General features: G+C 50.1%; 1 protein-coding gene across 2 annotated transcripts in view; it reads right to left on the bottom strand.

Moving 5' to 3' along the window:
• AHCTF1 (AT-hook containing transcription factor 1) overlaps positions 1 to 16,859 on the bottom strand; it is a 2,174,249-nt gene that overhangs the window by 1,236,308 nt on the left and 921,082 nt on the right. For both annotated transcript variants that reach the window (XM_069607832.1, XM_069607831.1), the window contains exon 20: positions 1,556 to 1,702. In XM_069607832.1, coding sequence (XP_069463933.1) covers positions 1,556 to 1,702 — 147 coding nt within the window. The remainder of the gene's footprint in view (positions 1 to 1,555; positions 1,703 to 16,859) is intronic.

Raw genomic sequence — 16,859 nt, forward strand, 5'->3', positions numbered from 1 at the left:
GAGGATGCCAAAATTATCACAATCATTCTCTAGCATGGGGAGAAAGAAAAAAAGGACGTTTCTGCCCCCATATTTGAGAAAATATTCAGATTCAAGCTCTAGTGACCTATTCTTAAGGTTCAGGCTCAACTTACTCCCCCACTCTGGAAATTCAAATCAGCCCAGAGATATAGCCCAATTAGATGATAGTTTGAAATGTGATGCCAATGAATCCCAAACATTAAAACATCTGATATCTAAATGTACGGGCACAAGGGAGTGGAGAGTCCTGAGACTGAGAAGATTTGTCCATGATATTAGTTGGCTAGACACAGAGGAATTTTGGTTCAGAGCGTCATCTGGGTATGAAACTTAACTGCAGAAACAGTAAAATGCTGAGAGATCTAAAGTTTTATGGTCATTGAGAAAGGAAACTTTGGTGAACATTGTAATTGTATTACTTCTTTTTTCCTCTTTCTGCTTTGTTGATTTGTATTTGGATTGTTTTAAATATTTTGTATTTTACAGAAAATGTGTAAAAAGTCACATTTTTGGCTAAGGCACAATAAATAAATAAAAAAAAACAATTTTAACAGGTAGCAATCAAACATTCAAGCCAGGGGTTCAGAGTAACATCCGATACACAACAAGAGTGCAGTTAATGTGGTCTATGTCACTTGGAAACCCAAGGTGGAATATAATTCTTGAGTTGACAGCTGTCCATTTATAATTTTATATGGTTCCCACTGTCTTTCATTAGGGGATATATATTGATAAAAATGAGGAACATATGAGATTACAATAATTCTGATAATAATAGCACTTAATGTACTGTCCTTTTTGAATGCAGTTGCTGTGGTGTTTTGTAAATTTTGGACTGTGGCTTGCGTTTTCAGTGTTTTGTGTCGAGCAGGACTTTATGGACGCAAACCAACTCTAGAGCGATCCTCCATTCTTCTGAAGGCTCGCCTTGCTTTTCAGCTTCAGAGAAGAATGGATACAGCTACTGTTAAAAAAAACAGATGCAGATTGGCGGCCCATCATTCTGTTTTTTCTGAGACATGCCTTCTTGCCAAACTATACTTCAAGGACATGGCTTGAAAAGCAATGTGACTGGATCCAGATACTTCAAAGGCAGGCTAAGGCTGGGAATATGAGACTACAAGCATGAAGCGTCACTGAAGTAAGCTGGATGTTTGCATTTAATATTACAAACTATAAACCCCTACTTTGTAGTTTTCCTCTGAAACTGCAGGTGAATTTAAACTGATGTCCTAACCCGCGCTGTTTTATTTTGGCAGAGGACTCCTGAATGCTGAGACATAATTAGGAATGTGGATGGATGGGATGTCACTCTAGAGAGTGGAGTTCCTATTTCTCTGCAGTGACATCACAGCAAGGTGTTGGGGGCATTTGAAATGGTACACTTTATAAAAACCACTTTGAACCTAAATATTGCTACTTTCTCTCTTAAGAGTGGAAAACGGTTGCAACCTACAATTTGCAATTTATCACGCAACTCTGTTATATTTGCTCTCACAATGTTCATAGAAGAAGAATTGAGTAGAATGCTTACCTGGTGATCATTGTGATCCAGAAGCCAAAATCCTTGAATTAGCTTTACCAAACCCCATGGAAGAGCAAAAGCTGTTGGGAAAGATTCCATTGCAGTCTCAGCTTTGTTTGGGATGGAATATATAATATCCAACAACAAGTAAATGGTCTGGTAGTATCAGATTAAGGGCAATACTAAACAAATTCTTTCCACTAGAGATATCCAACATTGACCACATTTTAAATTAAAAAAAAAAACACATCCAAAATAAACCTTTATTTATATATTAGACAGAGAGATCATGCGTTTCTGCAAAATACCAGGAAACAATGGCACAAAGAACATTATTTTTAAAACTAGTAATACCATACCGGCTCAATACGGGGAACATTTAAATTGACCATTTCTGCAACATAACTTGAGGCATTTCAGTGCACAATATCAAAGTAAAATACAAACACTAATGTTCTGCTAGAGGGCATATTGCCAGCATAGCTCAAGGTAAATCATTTAATATTTAACTCTTCAATTTGATTTGTGGTTAATTCAACAAGAACACTTGTACTTTGCAATACTAAAAACAAAAAAGATCAAGTATTTGAACATTTAGCATAAGTTTTAAAGTCAGAGACTTTACATTCCAACATAGCAATATGGCACAGGTTCCTGAGTATTTTTGTATTTCCATGACTGATTATGTGGTTTTTCATTGAGAGGCCTCACTTGTATGCAGCACGTATGCAGAACATATGCAGATTGTGCATCCATGAAAGAAATCCAACTGCACCCAGGGTGCCCCAAGGTCATGGCTCCCCATAGCATATCTTCTCATAAAGGTGGCTGTATTAGTTCAACTGGCTGGCAACACCAATGGTATCTAGTGGGATTACAGCCCACTGTGTCGTAAGTGTGCGACTGCCATGAACCACTGGGTACATCCAATTAAGATTCCAACTGTCAAAAACTGTTGGAAAGAGGCTGAATGGTACACAGATGTTGCAGTATAAGGTCATGGCTACCATGTTCCTCCGAGAATGGGCTAGTCAGAAAGATAATTGACCAGTTTGTGAATGGTGTACGAGACAAGCCTGAACCTACACCAGCAAGAAAGGTCAAAGCCTTCAAATATGAATGTGCAGTCCAGAAGTGATTAAGTGGCAAACATTTGGAAGAATGAAACTCTGTGAATGGGAGTTAACCCCCCTTTATTCCGAATAGTCTAGACAACTCAAGAAACTGCTTCCTTAGCATCATGCCAAACGTGGGGAGGAGTCCAAAAGAATTGAAGATGACTATTTATGTGAACAAGAATTGTGAGGACACACTGCTCATCCCTGAACTCTTCCAATAACCTTTTTGATGGCAAAGCTATCAATGGAATTTGCAGGCACTGTACTTCCGAGAGCTGGCAATCCCCTTCCTTAACCTGGCAGGATGTCCTGCTCCCAGGAAGCCTTGCCGACAAAAGCCTGCACTGTCCAGACCCAGAAGAGGTCAAATCATCAAGTACACTGGCAACTGACAGTGGCTAAACCTCATGTACAAGAACTAAACTGTAATTGGTACTCTGACATACAATCGAGGGTTACCATCACAGAGCTTCAGCCTGTAGGCATTCTTCAAGGTCTTTCCTTTTCTATATGTCACTGTTAGTTTTCCATTTTGTCGTCCATTTCCTCCTGCAGGTGAACAGATTTAGCAAGTGTTCTAGATTTGTCATGCAATTAAAGCTCTTCACCATCACAGTTCTTTCGTAGGTAAGTGAATTCAAATTCCATTATTTTCTCGAGATCTACATCAGAAACAAATAAGCTGCTTACTTTTGATAATGTTCTTTGATGGATTAGTCCTTCCTCTATTATTATGGTATTTATTGAGCACGGACCTAGCTTCGAGAAGCAATGGAGCGCTTTACAGAGGTATACAACAACACAGATGCAGAATAGTGCTTTTCAGAGGTAACAAGGGCTGATCTAGGGGGTAGGAAACAAAGGGGCAGAGAGGAGAGGTGCAGCTGTTACCGGTGGCAGAGAGGGGCGGGTAGAGTCTAGTTAGTCAGGTGGCACGAGGGGTGACTTGATGGTTTGTGTGTTGAGTGTTAGGTAAGAGTTTCATATTTGTGATAAATCTTCCTTACTTGCGTCAAACCCCATTTTGCTTGGGCTTCGTATTTTCCCTTGTCCCGAGGTGAAGGGAAAACCTTTTCCACTCTCACCTAGTCTTTTGCTCTTTTTATGGGAGACTTTATGTCTCTCAATAGTGCATGATTGGAGTTATAGTTTTCTATTACTTTTAGGCTGGTTTGCCCATTTGCACTTTCCTGTTAATTTCTAAGGGGCAAAGAGGGATTTTCATCCCCTTCACCTTTTATATAGTGGGCCAACACACATCACCTTTTGTGGAGTGCTGGGGGGATACAACGTATCACCTTTCCTACTTACCTGGTAACATTATGTTACAATTGCAAGTTTACATGTATGGCTGGTGGCAGTGGTTAGTCTTATTACTTGCAGGCTGTTATTTCAGCCTCGGTAACTGGCTCCTTTTATCGCCATATTTAAGTATGCTTGTTGTTTCTGAGGTCTTCCTTTGCCATTCTAGGCAGCAAAGACCTCAGTGAAAGTTTTTCTTCGGCGGGAATCCTTTGTATTCCCCGCCCAGACTCCAGAGTGTCTGAGAAGGCAGGAAGCGAAAGAGGAGTCAAAGAATCCGCAGCCATTTGTCCTCCACCTTACCTGAAAGGAAGCAAGTACCTGGGGGGTGGTTGGCTATCCTAATCGGACAGCCAGACCGCTCCTTTCTGTAAACTGCAGGGAGAAATTGCAGAAGTTGTGCTGTAGTTCTGGATAAATACTCTGAGAAGACCTGCATTTTCAGCCATCCCATGACGTGCTGCGACGTTGTTGGGGATGCAATACCCCAATACACTGGGACCTTGAGCCCGAGAGCGGTGCATTGTCGTCCAAAAGACCAAATCCGTCTGAAACTTTGGTGGACTCCAGCTGGATATCCAGAGACATGATAGAAAACCTGAAGTCCCCTCATCAGAGTGCAGGACCGAGAGAGTGAAGAGAATCCGACCAGCGATATTCATTCTTCATCTGGATGCTGTAAAAAGTGGCCCAATCCACAGAGCTGTGAGAATCCGCGAAGATACTTTTGCTGGAAGCCTCCTTTGACGACTGCTGCTGCAAGTTCCATCCAGGGTCCAGTTAGAAATAACTAAAGTCTCCAGAACAAGAATCCAGGGACGGGGTCCTGTGCTGCTGCATCCTGAAGGCATCCACCCAGAAGAGGTTCTTTTCGCCTAAGGTACTGTGTAGGCTCGGTTAATACTCAAGTCTGGTGTGGATCCTGTGAGGCCGAGAGTGATTTGTGTGGTTGGGAGTTTTCCCATACCACTTGCCCAGGCCTAATGCTGGAACGCATATAGGCAGCCTTCTGTGAAGTCCCTGAACCCTTTAACTAACTTTGAAAGTGAATACTTGTTTAAGAAGATCGGCTCTGGAACTTTGACTTTCCTGCAACTGAACGCCATCTCAATCTGCGTACAGCTGGCACCTAGACCACAAGGGTGCCTCTTCCGCCTCTGAGAGAACTCGGACAAGGGAAGGAATGGAGAAGAAAAGGATTCGGTCTTGAAAAGTATAACAAGTGTACAAGTACTAACTGTTTCTCTCTGAAAGAAGAAGTTACAAAGTGTCCTTAAGTTATACTTACCTTTGAGTTGCAATGTGCCTTCTAAAAAAAGTATACAAGTTTCTTTATTAACTTTGAATGATGCCCTCCCCCATCTTCTGAACAGTAATAAGTATTGTTGGTACTGTTTTAGTATTCCTAGCTGAATGAGTGCAAAAGCTCACTAATAGGGTTTACCTACCGTGAATAAGGAACAAGTTACTTACCTGTAACTGTTGTTCTCCAGCATGGGTCTGGCATGGATTCACATGCTCATGAATATTCCCCGTCGTCAGGCTGGGAATCCTCGGTAAAGAAAAAACCAGTATCAGTTTCGTTTCTGATCTGTCTTTCGTAGTAATAACCAATCACTGGTCTCTGCGTCATACTGACCACAGCCAATGACTGCCCTCTACCTAAGCACCGCCTCTGGCAGCCATCTTCAGATTTCGAAGCACGTGAAGTGGCAGTATGACCAAGTGAAGAGCCGCAGAGGGGTAGGCGGGAGGGTTCGCATGTGAATCCATGCCAGACCCATGCTGGAGAACAACAGTTACAGGTAAGTAACTTGTTCCTTCTCCAGCATGGGGTCTGGCATGGATTCACATGCTCATGAATAAAGAATACATAGCAGTACACACATGCACAACCACGGGAGGTGGCAAAGGCTCAACATTAAGCATCACATAAACTCAACATTAAGCATCTTACCTCCTCACCAGGCTCACCTCAGGCGAACAGGTTGCGCAGCACTGCTTGGCCGACCCTGGACTCCTCCCTGGAATCCCGGTCGACGCAGTAGAATTTCGTGAAGGTGTGCGTCGACCTCCACGTAGCAGCCCTGCATATGTCCAGCAGGGGCACACCAGATAGGAACGCCGTGGTAGCTGCGATCGCTCTGGTGGAATGGGCTCTCGGACGGCCAGGCAGCGGTCGGTTTGCCAACCGGTGACAGCACATGATACAGCCGGAGAGCCATCTGGAGATGGAAGCCTTCGAGAGAGCCTTCCCCTGATTGACAGGTCCAAAGTTCACAAAGAGTTGTGACGTCTTCCGAAAACCCTTCGTGCGGTCCACGTAGAACTTCAGCGCTCTAGCTACATCCAGCGAGTGCAAAGTCCTCTCAGCCGGCGACGAAGGCGACGGGAAAAACACAGGTAACACCAAGGGTTCGTTGAGATGGAAGTCCGACGGTACCTTGGGCATGAAGGAGGGGTGCGTCCTGAGCACTACCCTCGTGTCGTGGAAAGTCAAGTACGGGGCCTTGCAGGAAAGGGCCTGGATCTCTCCCACTCGTCGTGCGGAGGTGATGGCCACAAGAAAAGCTGTTTTCCACGATAGAAACTTCAACGGGGCCGAGTGCAGAGGCTCGAACGGAGGTCCCATGAGCTTGGTCAGCACCACGTTGAGCTCCCACGCCGGGGCCGGAGCCTTCACCGGCGGGAACGATCTGAACAGTCCCTTCATGAACTCTTTCACCAGACGATGAGACCACAAGGACGTCCGGCCCGTGGTTCTGGTGTATCGGGAGATCGCAGCAAGATGAATCTTGATGGACGCGTGTGCCAGACCAGCTTTGGCCAGCGTCAGCAGGTACGGCAGTACTTGGGGAGCCGTAATCCGTAGAGGGTTAATCTTCTGTGCGTGGCACCAGACAGAGAACCTCTTCCATTTGTGTCCGTAGCATTTAAGAGTCGAGGACGCCCTGGCCTTTGCAAGAACCTCTCTGCAATCGGCCGGTATGTCGTATCCTCCAAACTCTAGCGCTGCAGGAGCCAGGCCTGCAAGTTCAGCGACTTCGGGTCGTGGTGGAGGATGGCGCCTCCTTCCCTGGAGAGTAGATCCGCGTCCGCCGGCAGCTTGATCGGCGGGGACGCTGACAAGTCCAGAAGGTCCGGGAACCATATCTGCCTCGGCCACGCAGGTGCGACGAGGATCATCCTGCACCGTGACCTCTTGAGCTGGTTGATGAGCCGGATTAGCAGAGGCAAGGGAGGGAACGCGTAGAGGAACAGGCCCTCCCAGGGGAACGAGAAAGCATCGCCCATGCTCCTCGTCTGGGGAAACCTGCTGGCGAACCTCCGGGACTTGGTGTTCGTCGCCGTCGCGAACAGGTCGATCTGGGGTGTGCCCCACCGTCGGAAGAGGCGATCCACCAGATCCTGCCGTAGCTCCCACTCGTGGCACGAGCGCAGCTCCCTGCTGAGTGAGTCGGCGATGGTGTTTTTTATCCCTGCCAGATGAAACGGCACCAGAAAAATCCCTTGGGCGACGGCCCAATGCCACAGGTCCTGCGCCTCCTTGGACAGCGCTGGGGACCTGGTTCCGCCCTGTTTCCTGATGTAAAACATGGTGGTGGTGTTGTCGGTGAAGATCCTCACCACCTTGCCCTTGAGGGACGGAAGGAAGGACCTGAGGGCCCAAAACACTGCACGGAGCTCCAGGACGTTGATATGTAGGGACTTCTCCGTCGGGAGCCAGAGTCCCCTTGCGTGCAGATTTTCGGTGTGCGCTCCCCACCCTTCCAGGGAGGCATCCGTGGTCACAGTCTCCTGGTGGGCTGGGGTCTGGAAGTCCATGCCCGCCGTCAGATGCGTGCGGGTGCCCCACTACCGTATCGCTCGTCGGAAACTCTCGTCGAGCTTGATCCTTTCCTCGAAGCTGCCCGTCGTCTGGATCCAGCGCGCATCCAGGAATTCTTGCAACGGGCGCATCTGGAGCCTGCACATGGGAATGAGGTAGATGCAGGAAGACATCATCCCGAGGAGGGACTTGATGGACCTCACTTTGGCCGCGTCGGCCACCAACATCCGTTGCACCTTGCCCAAGATGGTCCTGGTCCTCTCCTCCGACGGGGAGGCCAGAAGGGACACTGTGTCGAGCCTCGCTCCCAGAAACAGTGCGACTTGCGCGGGCACCAGGTGGGATTTGGCGTAGTTCACGGAGAATCCCAGGTCCGTGAGGAGTTGGACGGTCCTTGCCGTGTGGACCACGGCGAGCTCCCTCGTCTTGGCGCGGATGAGCCAGTCGTCCAGGTAGGGGTAGACGTGAATCCCCTCGCGGCGCAGCTGCGCCGCCACCGGTGCGAGGCACTTGGTGAATACCCTGGGTGCCGACCGTAGTCCGAAGGGAAGGGCTTTGAACTGGTAATGACGCCCTTGGACCACGAATCTGAGGAATTTGCGGTGCCCCTTTAGGATGGGAATGTGGAAGTAGGCATCCTCCAAATCCAACGACGATAGGAAGTCTCCTTCCTCCAGCTGACCCAGGACGTGCTGGAGGGTGACCATCCGGAACTTCTGCGCCTTGATGAACTTGTTCAGACGTCGCAGGTCCAGGATGGGGCGCCATCCTCCCGTCTTCTTCTTCACGAGGAAGTATCTCGAGTAGACTCCGGAGCCCCGAAGCCTCTTTGGGACGAGTTCGATGGCGCCCTTTCTGAGCATCGCCTTTACCTCCAGGAGAAGTTGAGGGACGTGAAGTTCTTTCCTGGCCACGGGGGGGACGCGCGGGCACCTTCTTTGAAACTCGAGCGCGTGGCCCCGGGCCAGGGCGTCCAGCACCCAACGGTCGGTGGAGATGGACTCCCACACGCTGACGAAGCCCGCCAGCCGGCCTCCCACCGGGGTGCTTCGGTGGGGGCCCGACCCCACGGCCGGTTCAATCCTGCTTGGACGCGGCCTTGCCGCCTTGACCTCCTTGGCGACGACGGCGGGGTCCGCTAGACTTGCCTCGTCCTCTGTAGGCCTCTTGCGACGACGAGCGGGCCGCTTGACGGTAGGAAGCGAAACCGCCGCCGGAACCTTTGGAGGCGCCCTTGCCTCCGCCGCTCCGAAAGGGCGTCCGTCGTTGCAGGACTCCAAGGGCCCGGGCCGTCTCCGTATCCGCCTTGATGGCCTGAAGGGAATCGTCCACTGTCTTCCCAAACAGGTTGTTCCCGTCGAAGGGCATGTCCAGGACTCTGGTCTGGACGTCCTGCCGGAAGTCCGTAGCTTTGAGCCATCCACGACGTCGAAGGCAAACGCCGTTGCCCAGCTGGCGGAACCCAGTGTCGGCGATGTCCGTCGCCACGGTGATGGCGTGGTCCGAGGCCACCTCACCTTCCTGCAGGATCTCAAGGGCCTCCGCCCTCTTGTCATCCGGCAGAAAATCCAGCAGGGGAGCCATCTTGTACCAGAGCTCCCTGTCGTAGCGGGCCACGATAGCCAAGGCGTTGGCCGCTTTAATCGTCGTCGCTGCCGACGAGATGACTCTACGCCCCATAGTATCCAATTTATTTCCCTCGCCGTCTGGCGGGGAAGTCGATGTGGAGGCCGCACCCCCCCCCGCTTTCTTCCTGGCTGCCGCGGAGACGACGGAGTCCGGGGTAGGCTGCGCCCGGAGGCATAGGGGGGCCGTGTCCGGGACCCGGTACTTTTTCTCGTACCGGTCTCTTCTAGCTGGCGTCGTGGAAGGGTTCTTGAGGAGGGAAAGGCCCTCATCCCAAATGTCATCCAACAGAGGCACTGCGAGGACCGTCTTCCTCTTGGCCTCGCGCCGCTGATAAAGGAAGCCTTCCTTTTTCTTCTCCTCAGGGCAGAGTTGGAAAAGCTCGGAAGCCCTGGAGATCATGGAGTGGAAAGATCCGATCTCGTCGGGCGGAGAGGCCCTGGTGGGAGGCGACGACGGAAAATCCTCGTCGTATGCCTCGTCGTCCGTACCCGTCGCTGCCGTGTCAGTCCCCGTATCATCCCCTCGGGTGGACGGGGAGGAGGGCTGGAAGGGGCGCGACGGTTGAAAAGGAGGTGGTGGATGGATCCTTCTTTTCTTGGTAGGGGGAACACCAGAAGGTCCCGGTTCTGGATCCCCCGACGGGAGAGGTTCCTCCGTCGGTAACGGTAGCCTCGTCCTTATCTCGGAGCATAAGGACTGTATGGCCAACAAAATGGCCGCCGAGTTGTCTTGCGGCGCTGGCAGAGGGGAATCCGACGGGCGAGCAGGGGCCCCGTCGGTATCCTCGACGATGTCGTCGTCGTCACCTGCGTCGGGGTCCATTCCGACGGGCTGGTCTTCTTCCACGCCTAGGCCGTGGCTTAAGACCTCGATCAGCTCCTCTTCTGAGGTTGAGGCCGACTCTACGACGACGCCCTGCCCCCCCTTCTTCTTCCCCACGGGGGGTTTCACGGGGGTCCTATCGATGGGCACAAAGGAAGACTCCCTCCGAGGAGGCAGGGAGATTCTGGGCCCTGAGGTCGCCACCACTGGTGCAGCCACCACAGGCTGAGCCAGGGCCGCCGCGACCGTTTCGATAGAGGGCTTGGTCGGATGGATCAAGGCCTTCACCACCTTAGGTGCGCTCACCGCCTTATCCTTGAGGGAGGGGGCACTGCCACGCTCCTCCTCTGCCTTAGAGCTCGACCTGGGCCTCTCCAGGAGCTTCGCCGGGTGCTCGGCCTTCCTCTTACCCGACCCAGAGCGTTGGCTCGTGGTTGATGGTGCCGGGGAGGGTGCGCCCTGCCTGGCGCCCGTAGAGCCCGACCGTTCGGCGCTCCCGGTGCCAGCGGACGCGCGGTGCTTGGCCTTATGTTGGGCCCCCGTCGCCGGGGCGCCCTCAAAGGTCTTAGAAGACCGCTCTGATTTCTTCTTCTTCTCGCCAGACGGGCTCTTACCCTCCAGCCAGTTGGCGAGACGTTGATGGCGGTCCTTCATGGTCCGTTCCGAGATGTTGCCGCAAAACGCACAGTCCTTCTCCACGTGCGTCTTGTCCTCATGAAGGCAGTAAAGGCAGAAAGAGTGTTCGTCCTCCTTGAAGACGTTCTGCAGCTGGCATCCAGGGCAGACCCTGAACAGCTTTCCGGGCGTCGAGCTTCCCTTCTCCTGGGCCATCTCCGAGACCGGGCCTGAGAAGCTTCTGGAATCCTCCGAAGTGTAGCTCGACGAAATCTTCACCCTTGAGGGGCACAGATGAATCCGACACGGGTCCCCGTTGATCGGATGTAGAATCGGTGGAGCTTGAGGCTCTTTTGACCGAAAGAATCGAAGTTTTTTGTAAAAAGCGCGAAAAAATAGCACTAACGCTCGAGAGCAATAGCACGAGGATCCCAACACATGAACGTGCGGTAAAAATCTGAAGATGGCTGCCAGAGGCGGTGCTTAGGTAGAGGGCAGTCATTGGCTGTGGTCAGTATGACGCAGAGACCAGTGATTGGTTATTACTACGAAAGACAGATCAGAAACGAAACTGATACTGGTTTTTTCTTTACCGAGGATTCCCAGCCTGACGACGGGGAATATTCATGAGCATGTGAATCCATGCCAGACCCCATGCTGGAGAACATTGTGTTCTTCTTAAAGTGTAATTGGGTTTTGCTCCCCCTGAACTGCTTTATACAGACCTAAAACAGTCTAAAAGTGAATACATGTCTTATAAGTTGCCTGAAGCCCAAAGGCCCAGCTTTTATGCAGAAAAACCCCCATTCAGCAGCCTAGCTGTCAATCACACATGCTAAGTGGTGAGCCGGGCGGCTCACCACTGCGCCAATCAGAGTAGTGTGACACTTGGGTTGCTAAGGCAACGCAGTCCAGGGTGCCAATTTCCCCCCTCCACCCTTCCTGTGGAACCCAGACAGAGTGGCACCATTTGGAGGGCTTCTGTGGAGAAGCCCTCCAAAATAGTGGAACAAAGGGCTTGACCTTGGTCAGAGTCACAGAGACGGACACAAACGCCATTTTAGAATCGAGTTCTGGCAAAAAGACCCAACCGGTGATTTAATATTAAATAAATAAACCAGCGGTATCTTTAACGTTGCACCAAAAAGTGGTGCGTTTAAAATCAATGGGAAAATCCCATAGAGAATATTCCGGAGGAATATTTCGCGTGGTAACCACTGCCACCAGCCAGAAACTCGACGAGGGGGGATGGGACAGTGCCCCCTTGAAAACAGACCCAGGGGCAATCGAATTACCCCTTACCAGTACTTCTACAATATGATGGTTTGTACTGGTTCTGTTCACAATTTTGTACTAGTAAAGCCAATGGTGACTTTACATGCCCTGGGAGACAGTCAGTCCCAGGGTATGGAGTCTATGTTTGGGGGTCATTGTAACACCCCTGTGGTACTGCACTGAGGGTGCTGTGTACCACACACACAGATGATACCCTATGGAGTAAAAAGGAACCCCATAGCCCATGAGAACATAAGTCAAAGACATACCTCAAATCATGCCTAAGAGTTGGAGTAAAAGAGTCTCACACTTAGCAGGAGAAAAGAAAAAAAAAACAAAAATCCAGCAAAGCTGCTGGGGGACTCACTAGGTTTGGGAAATTAGCCTCATAAGAGAATTTTCCCTAACACTGCTGCTCTTCTGAAACTGCTTTGAGCATTTCAAAAATAGTCATAGGATCAATTACTTACCTTGAAATACATTGTGCCCTTTTTTTCTATTTTAAACACATTTTATTGTTTTAACAAGTGCATAGATCATACATACATTAATGAAGCTGAAGGCAATGAAGTCAAAGGTGCATACATTTGCTTTTCAGCTGAGTCCCCGCTGGCAGTAGGCTTGGGGGGGGGGGGGAATCACCACCGGAGGTACCAGTGGGGAAGGGGGCCCTCATTGTTCGTCTGACCATTTACCCCAGACCTTTTCAAACTTGCGTGGGCAGCCTCTTGCTGTGTAAATTTGCCGCTCCAAAGAGGCGCACCTAGTGACCTCATTTGACCATCGGACTAGGCTCAGTGTTGCCGCCGATCCCCAGTTTGCAGCGATTAGTCTCTTGCCCGCCCCCAGTGCCACTGCCGTGAACAGTTTCTCATGTTTAGTGAGGCCCAGTTCTCTCCATATCCCAAGCAGTATCAACTTTGGGTCCAGTGGTATTTGGGATCCAATTGCTGCAGAGATCATGCGTGTACACCCCACCCAAAAGGACTGTACCACTTGGCACTCCCAGATTGTATGGAAAAAGGTGCCCCTTTCGCGTTGGCACCGGAGACAGGCTTCTGCCTCCTCTCCAGTCCATCTAGCCAGTGTTGTGCGAGAGTAATAGGACCGATGCAGGATCCTGAGCTGGATCAGAGTTTTGCCTCAATACCGATCTCGCGAGGGAACATCAGGGCCTCCACCCATTCCTCCTGCTCCAGCCCGCCCACGTCCCTTTCCCCATTTCCCTTTCAGAGTAGTGAGCTCTTTGTTGCCAAAGGAGTTGAGGACCTGGTATAGCGTGGAGGTGACCCTGGAGAGGATGCGTTCTGCAAGGATATTGGCTTCCAGAGGGGGGCAGGCCGGGACCTCCCCCAGGTCCGGGAATTGTGCGTTCATGGCATGGGTCAGTTGCATGTATCTGAAGCTGCCCCCCCGGCCCAGGTTAAAACGCTCCCTGAGAGTGTCAAACTCAACCATGCGTCCCCACTGGATCACCTGTTCCAGTGTGCGTATCCCAAGTCCTTCCCAGTTTCCCAGAGGGCCCATTTTACAAATTTCAGGAAGATGGGTATTATGCCAGATAGGTTGGGCCAGAGAAGGCCTAGAGCCCCAGCCTACGTGTTTGTGTGCTTCCTCCCATGTGTGGCGGATGTGGAGTGACATGCATGGGACTTTGGCCGTTCTGACCCGGGGGGCATACAGCACCTGGAGGGGGGAGAGCGGGTGCATGCCGGACAGTTCCAGGCTAATGTGGGGGAGTGCGTTGTCAACGTGCAGCCAGTCGTTTACCACCCCGTTCTGTGTTGCTAGTTAATATGTGCAGACACATGGCAGCCCAATCCCTCCCTCCCAGATGGAGCATTTTAGTGTCGCAAGAGCAATTCTTGGTTGTCGCCCCCCACCCCCAAAGGAGGCCACGTATGTGTCCCTCAATTGATTTGAAGAGTCCAGCGGGAATGGGCAGTGGGGCGTTCTGTAGAACATATAACAACCTCGGGAGAGCCAGCATCTTAAATAATGCGGCCCTTCCCATTAGAGACAATGGTAGTGTTTGCCAATGAGATGTCTGCTGCGATCCTCACGAGGACCGGTTGCAGATTCAGTTGGATGAACTCTTCCAGCGAGGAGCTAAACCGTATACCCAAATACAGGAAACCCCGAACCGAAAGAGTATGGGCAGGCATCAGGAATCGCGTCCTCTTCCCCCTGGATTGGGAAAAACACAGTTTTCTGGGTATTATCTCTGAGGCCGGAGAACTCTTGGTAATCCGACAGGATTCGGGACACCACTGGACATGAGGCCCGCGGTCAGCTGAGATAGATTAGGAGATCGCCAGCGTACAGCGAGACCCGGTCTTCTCTCCCCCCTGGCCATGCAAATCCTGACCATCCACCATCCCCCCCGGAGCCTGATCGCAAGTGGCTCTATTGCAAGGAGAAACAACAAGGGGGAGAAGGGGCAGCCCTGCTAAGTCCCTCGCCTCAGTGGGAATGATTTAGATTGCCTGCCGTGCACCCAGACTTTCGCGACGGGGGGATGCATATAGAAGTTTGGTCTAAGAGATGAAACCGTGCCCAAAGTTCATTCAATTCAAAATGTCCCACAAAGCCTCCCATCCCACCGAATCGAATGCTTTCTCAAAGTCGACCGCTAGTAGTGCTAGCAAGTCGGATATCACTGGGGCGCGATCCAGGGCCAGTTGGAATCTGCGAATGTTCATGCGTATGGACTTATTCGGCATGAAACCGCACTGGTCGGGGTGAACCAGAGATTCGATTACTCCCAGTAGTCTGTTGGCTAGTGCTCGGGCTAGAATTTTGGCCTCCCCGTTTATCAATGAGATGGGCCTATACGAGGCAAATTGCTCAGGGGGTCTTCCCGGTTTGGGCAATACTACAATACACGATTCCCGGAGGTCCAGGGGGGGAGAGAGCCTATTTCCCAACTCCGGAGGAACATGCGGTGCATGTATGCCATGGGTGAACCACCAAGGCGTTTCCAGGCTTCTTAAAGTGTAATTCGGTTTTGCTTTCCCCGATTTTTGTAGTGCATTGAAAAATAGTTATTGAGAATTCATACTTATGATTGATTAGCTTGATGCCCCTCCAGAAAGTGTATTAAAGTCTAGATTTACTAGCTCTGAACTGAGTTCTAAAAAGTAATACTGCAAGGAGTATACTTGTAACAGGGTTGGTTTATTATGTGATTTCTACAACTGAGGGTCACTGCATGACTGACGGGGTCAACTACCCTTGAAATATTGATCGTATTCTAAAAGTATATCTAACCTTGTCTTATTCCCCAGGAATAGTATATTACTATCCGGAATGTATAAACCTAGGTTTGACTCGCATTGACTTGCTCCTCTAAATGAGGTTATACCTCGGTTTTCATTCCATAAGTATTGAGTTGGTTTTTATGATTGTGTTTATATTATGTTATAATACTTACTGACCCAAGAAAAATCTTGGTCCACTTGTAGTTAAATAAACCCTTTATTTTTACAATACATAGTGTTTCAGTGTTTAAGACCATATGTATGCTACAATTTCTTTGTACCAAGCTACAGCCCTCTCTCCCTCCTTAAATAAGCATTGCTGCTCTGTCCATGCTACCACTTTCTGAGGTGGTACAGCCTTATGCTAAGCGTGGAGTGTATGTACTGCCTCAGATATACTTCTTAGGAGGTCTAGGTAAAACCTTAAAAAAACTGTCCCAACAATGAGGAGGATATACTCCTTGAAGAGGTGGGTCATGAGTTCTTTTCTGAATTGTAGGAGTGTGTGGGCAAGTCAGATACTGACAGGGAGGAGGTTCTTCCCACATATTACCTCATCTTAGAAATTCTCTCCACTGCTGACTTTCAAAATGTATTTTAGGCACCAAGCATGGTGTCTGGGCCTGTATACAAGGGGTCGCCGCGCAGCATGACATCAGCTCTGCAGTTTTCCCCCAAGCACTCAGCAGCTGCGGGATCACAGAACAGACTAGATGTATGACCTATCCGCAAAGAGTTGGGAGGACGATGAGGCATCTGTGGGAGGAAGGACTAACCAATCAGAAATAACATTACTGGGAGGTGAATAATCTGTTCTTCTAATGGTTTCCTTCCTCAAGCAAATTCCAAGTCTTATAGAGAGTCCAATATCAGTAAAGGTATCTGGAGGAGTGAGAAACCACCATATACACCAGAAAACTCTGGAGGACTGCTCAGTCAAAGCAAGCATGCGTCAACAGGGAATCCAAGCAGTAATATTTGCCCAATGTGTGCAGTGAAGCCCATGCAGTCGCATGACATCCAATGCAGGGACACTCCTATGCAAGGCAGAGTTGGAAGCCAGTCACAAGTGCGAGAGGCCCATCCTTCCCAGCCAGATTGTAACATTCAGAGATGTAGAAGATTATCCATCTGATCTGGGTGTGTTTATTAAGAGTTCTGTCTACACGGGCATCAGTGTAACCTAAAATGAGATGAGATCTTACCTGGTGTCCCTAAATCAAGAGAAATAGAAGCTGCAAAGGGAACCAGCTGATGGACTCGCTCCTCCGTCTTAAGAGAGATGAAGCAGAAGGAAAAGCGCAGGAAGATGGATCTTCTGAGAGATTTAACGCCAAAACAACCTTGGCCAGGAACGATGGTCACACTTTCAAAGGCACAGTCTACTTGGAGAACACAAAGTATAAAGGTTTAACAGAGTCGGGAGCACACCCACCCGCTTTGAAGAAGTGAAGACCACAATC

Source organism: Ambystoma mexicanum, chromosome 4q (assembly GCF_040938575.1).
Source record: "Ambystoma mexicanum isolate Mex_15411 chromosome 4q, UKY_AmexF1_1, whole genome shotgun sequence".
Lineage (NCBI taxonomy): Eukaryota > Metazoa > Chordata > Amphibia > Caudata > Ambystomatidae > Ambystoma > Ambystoma mexicanum.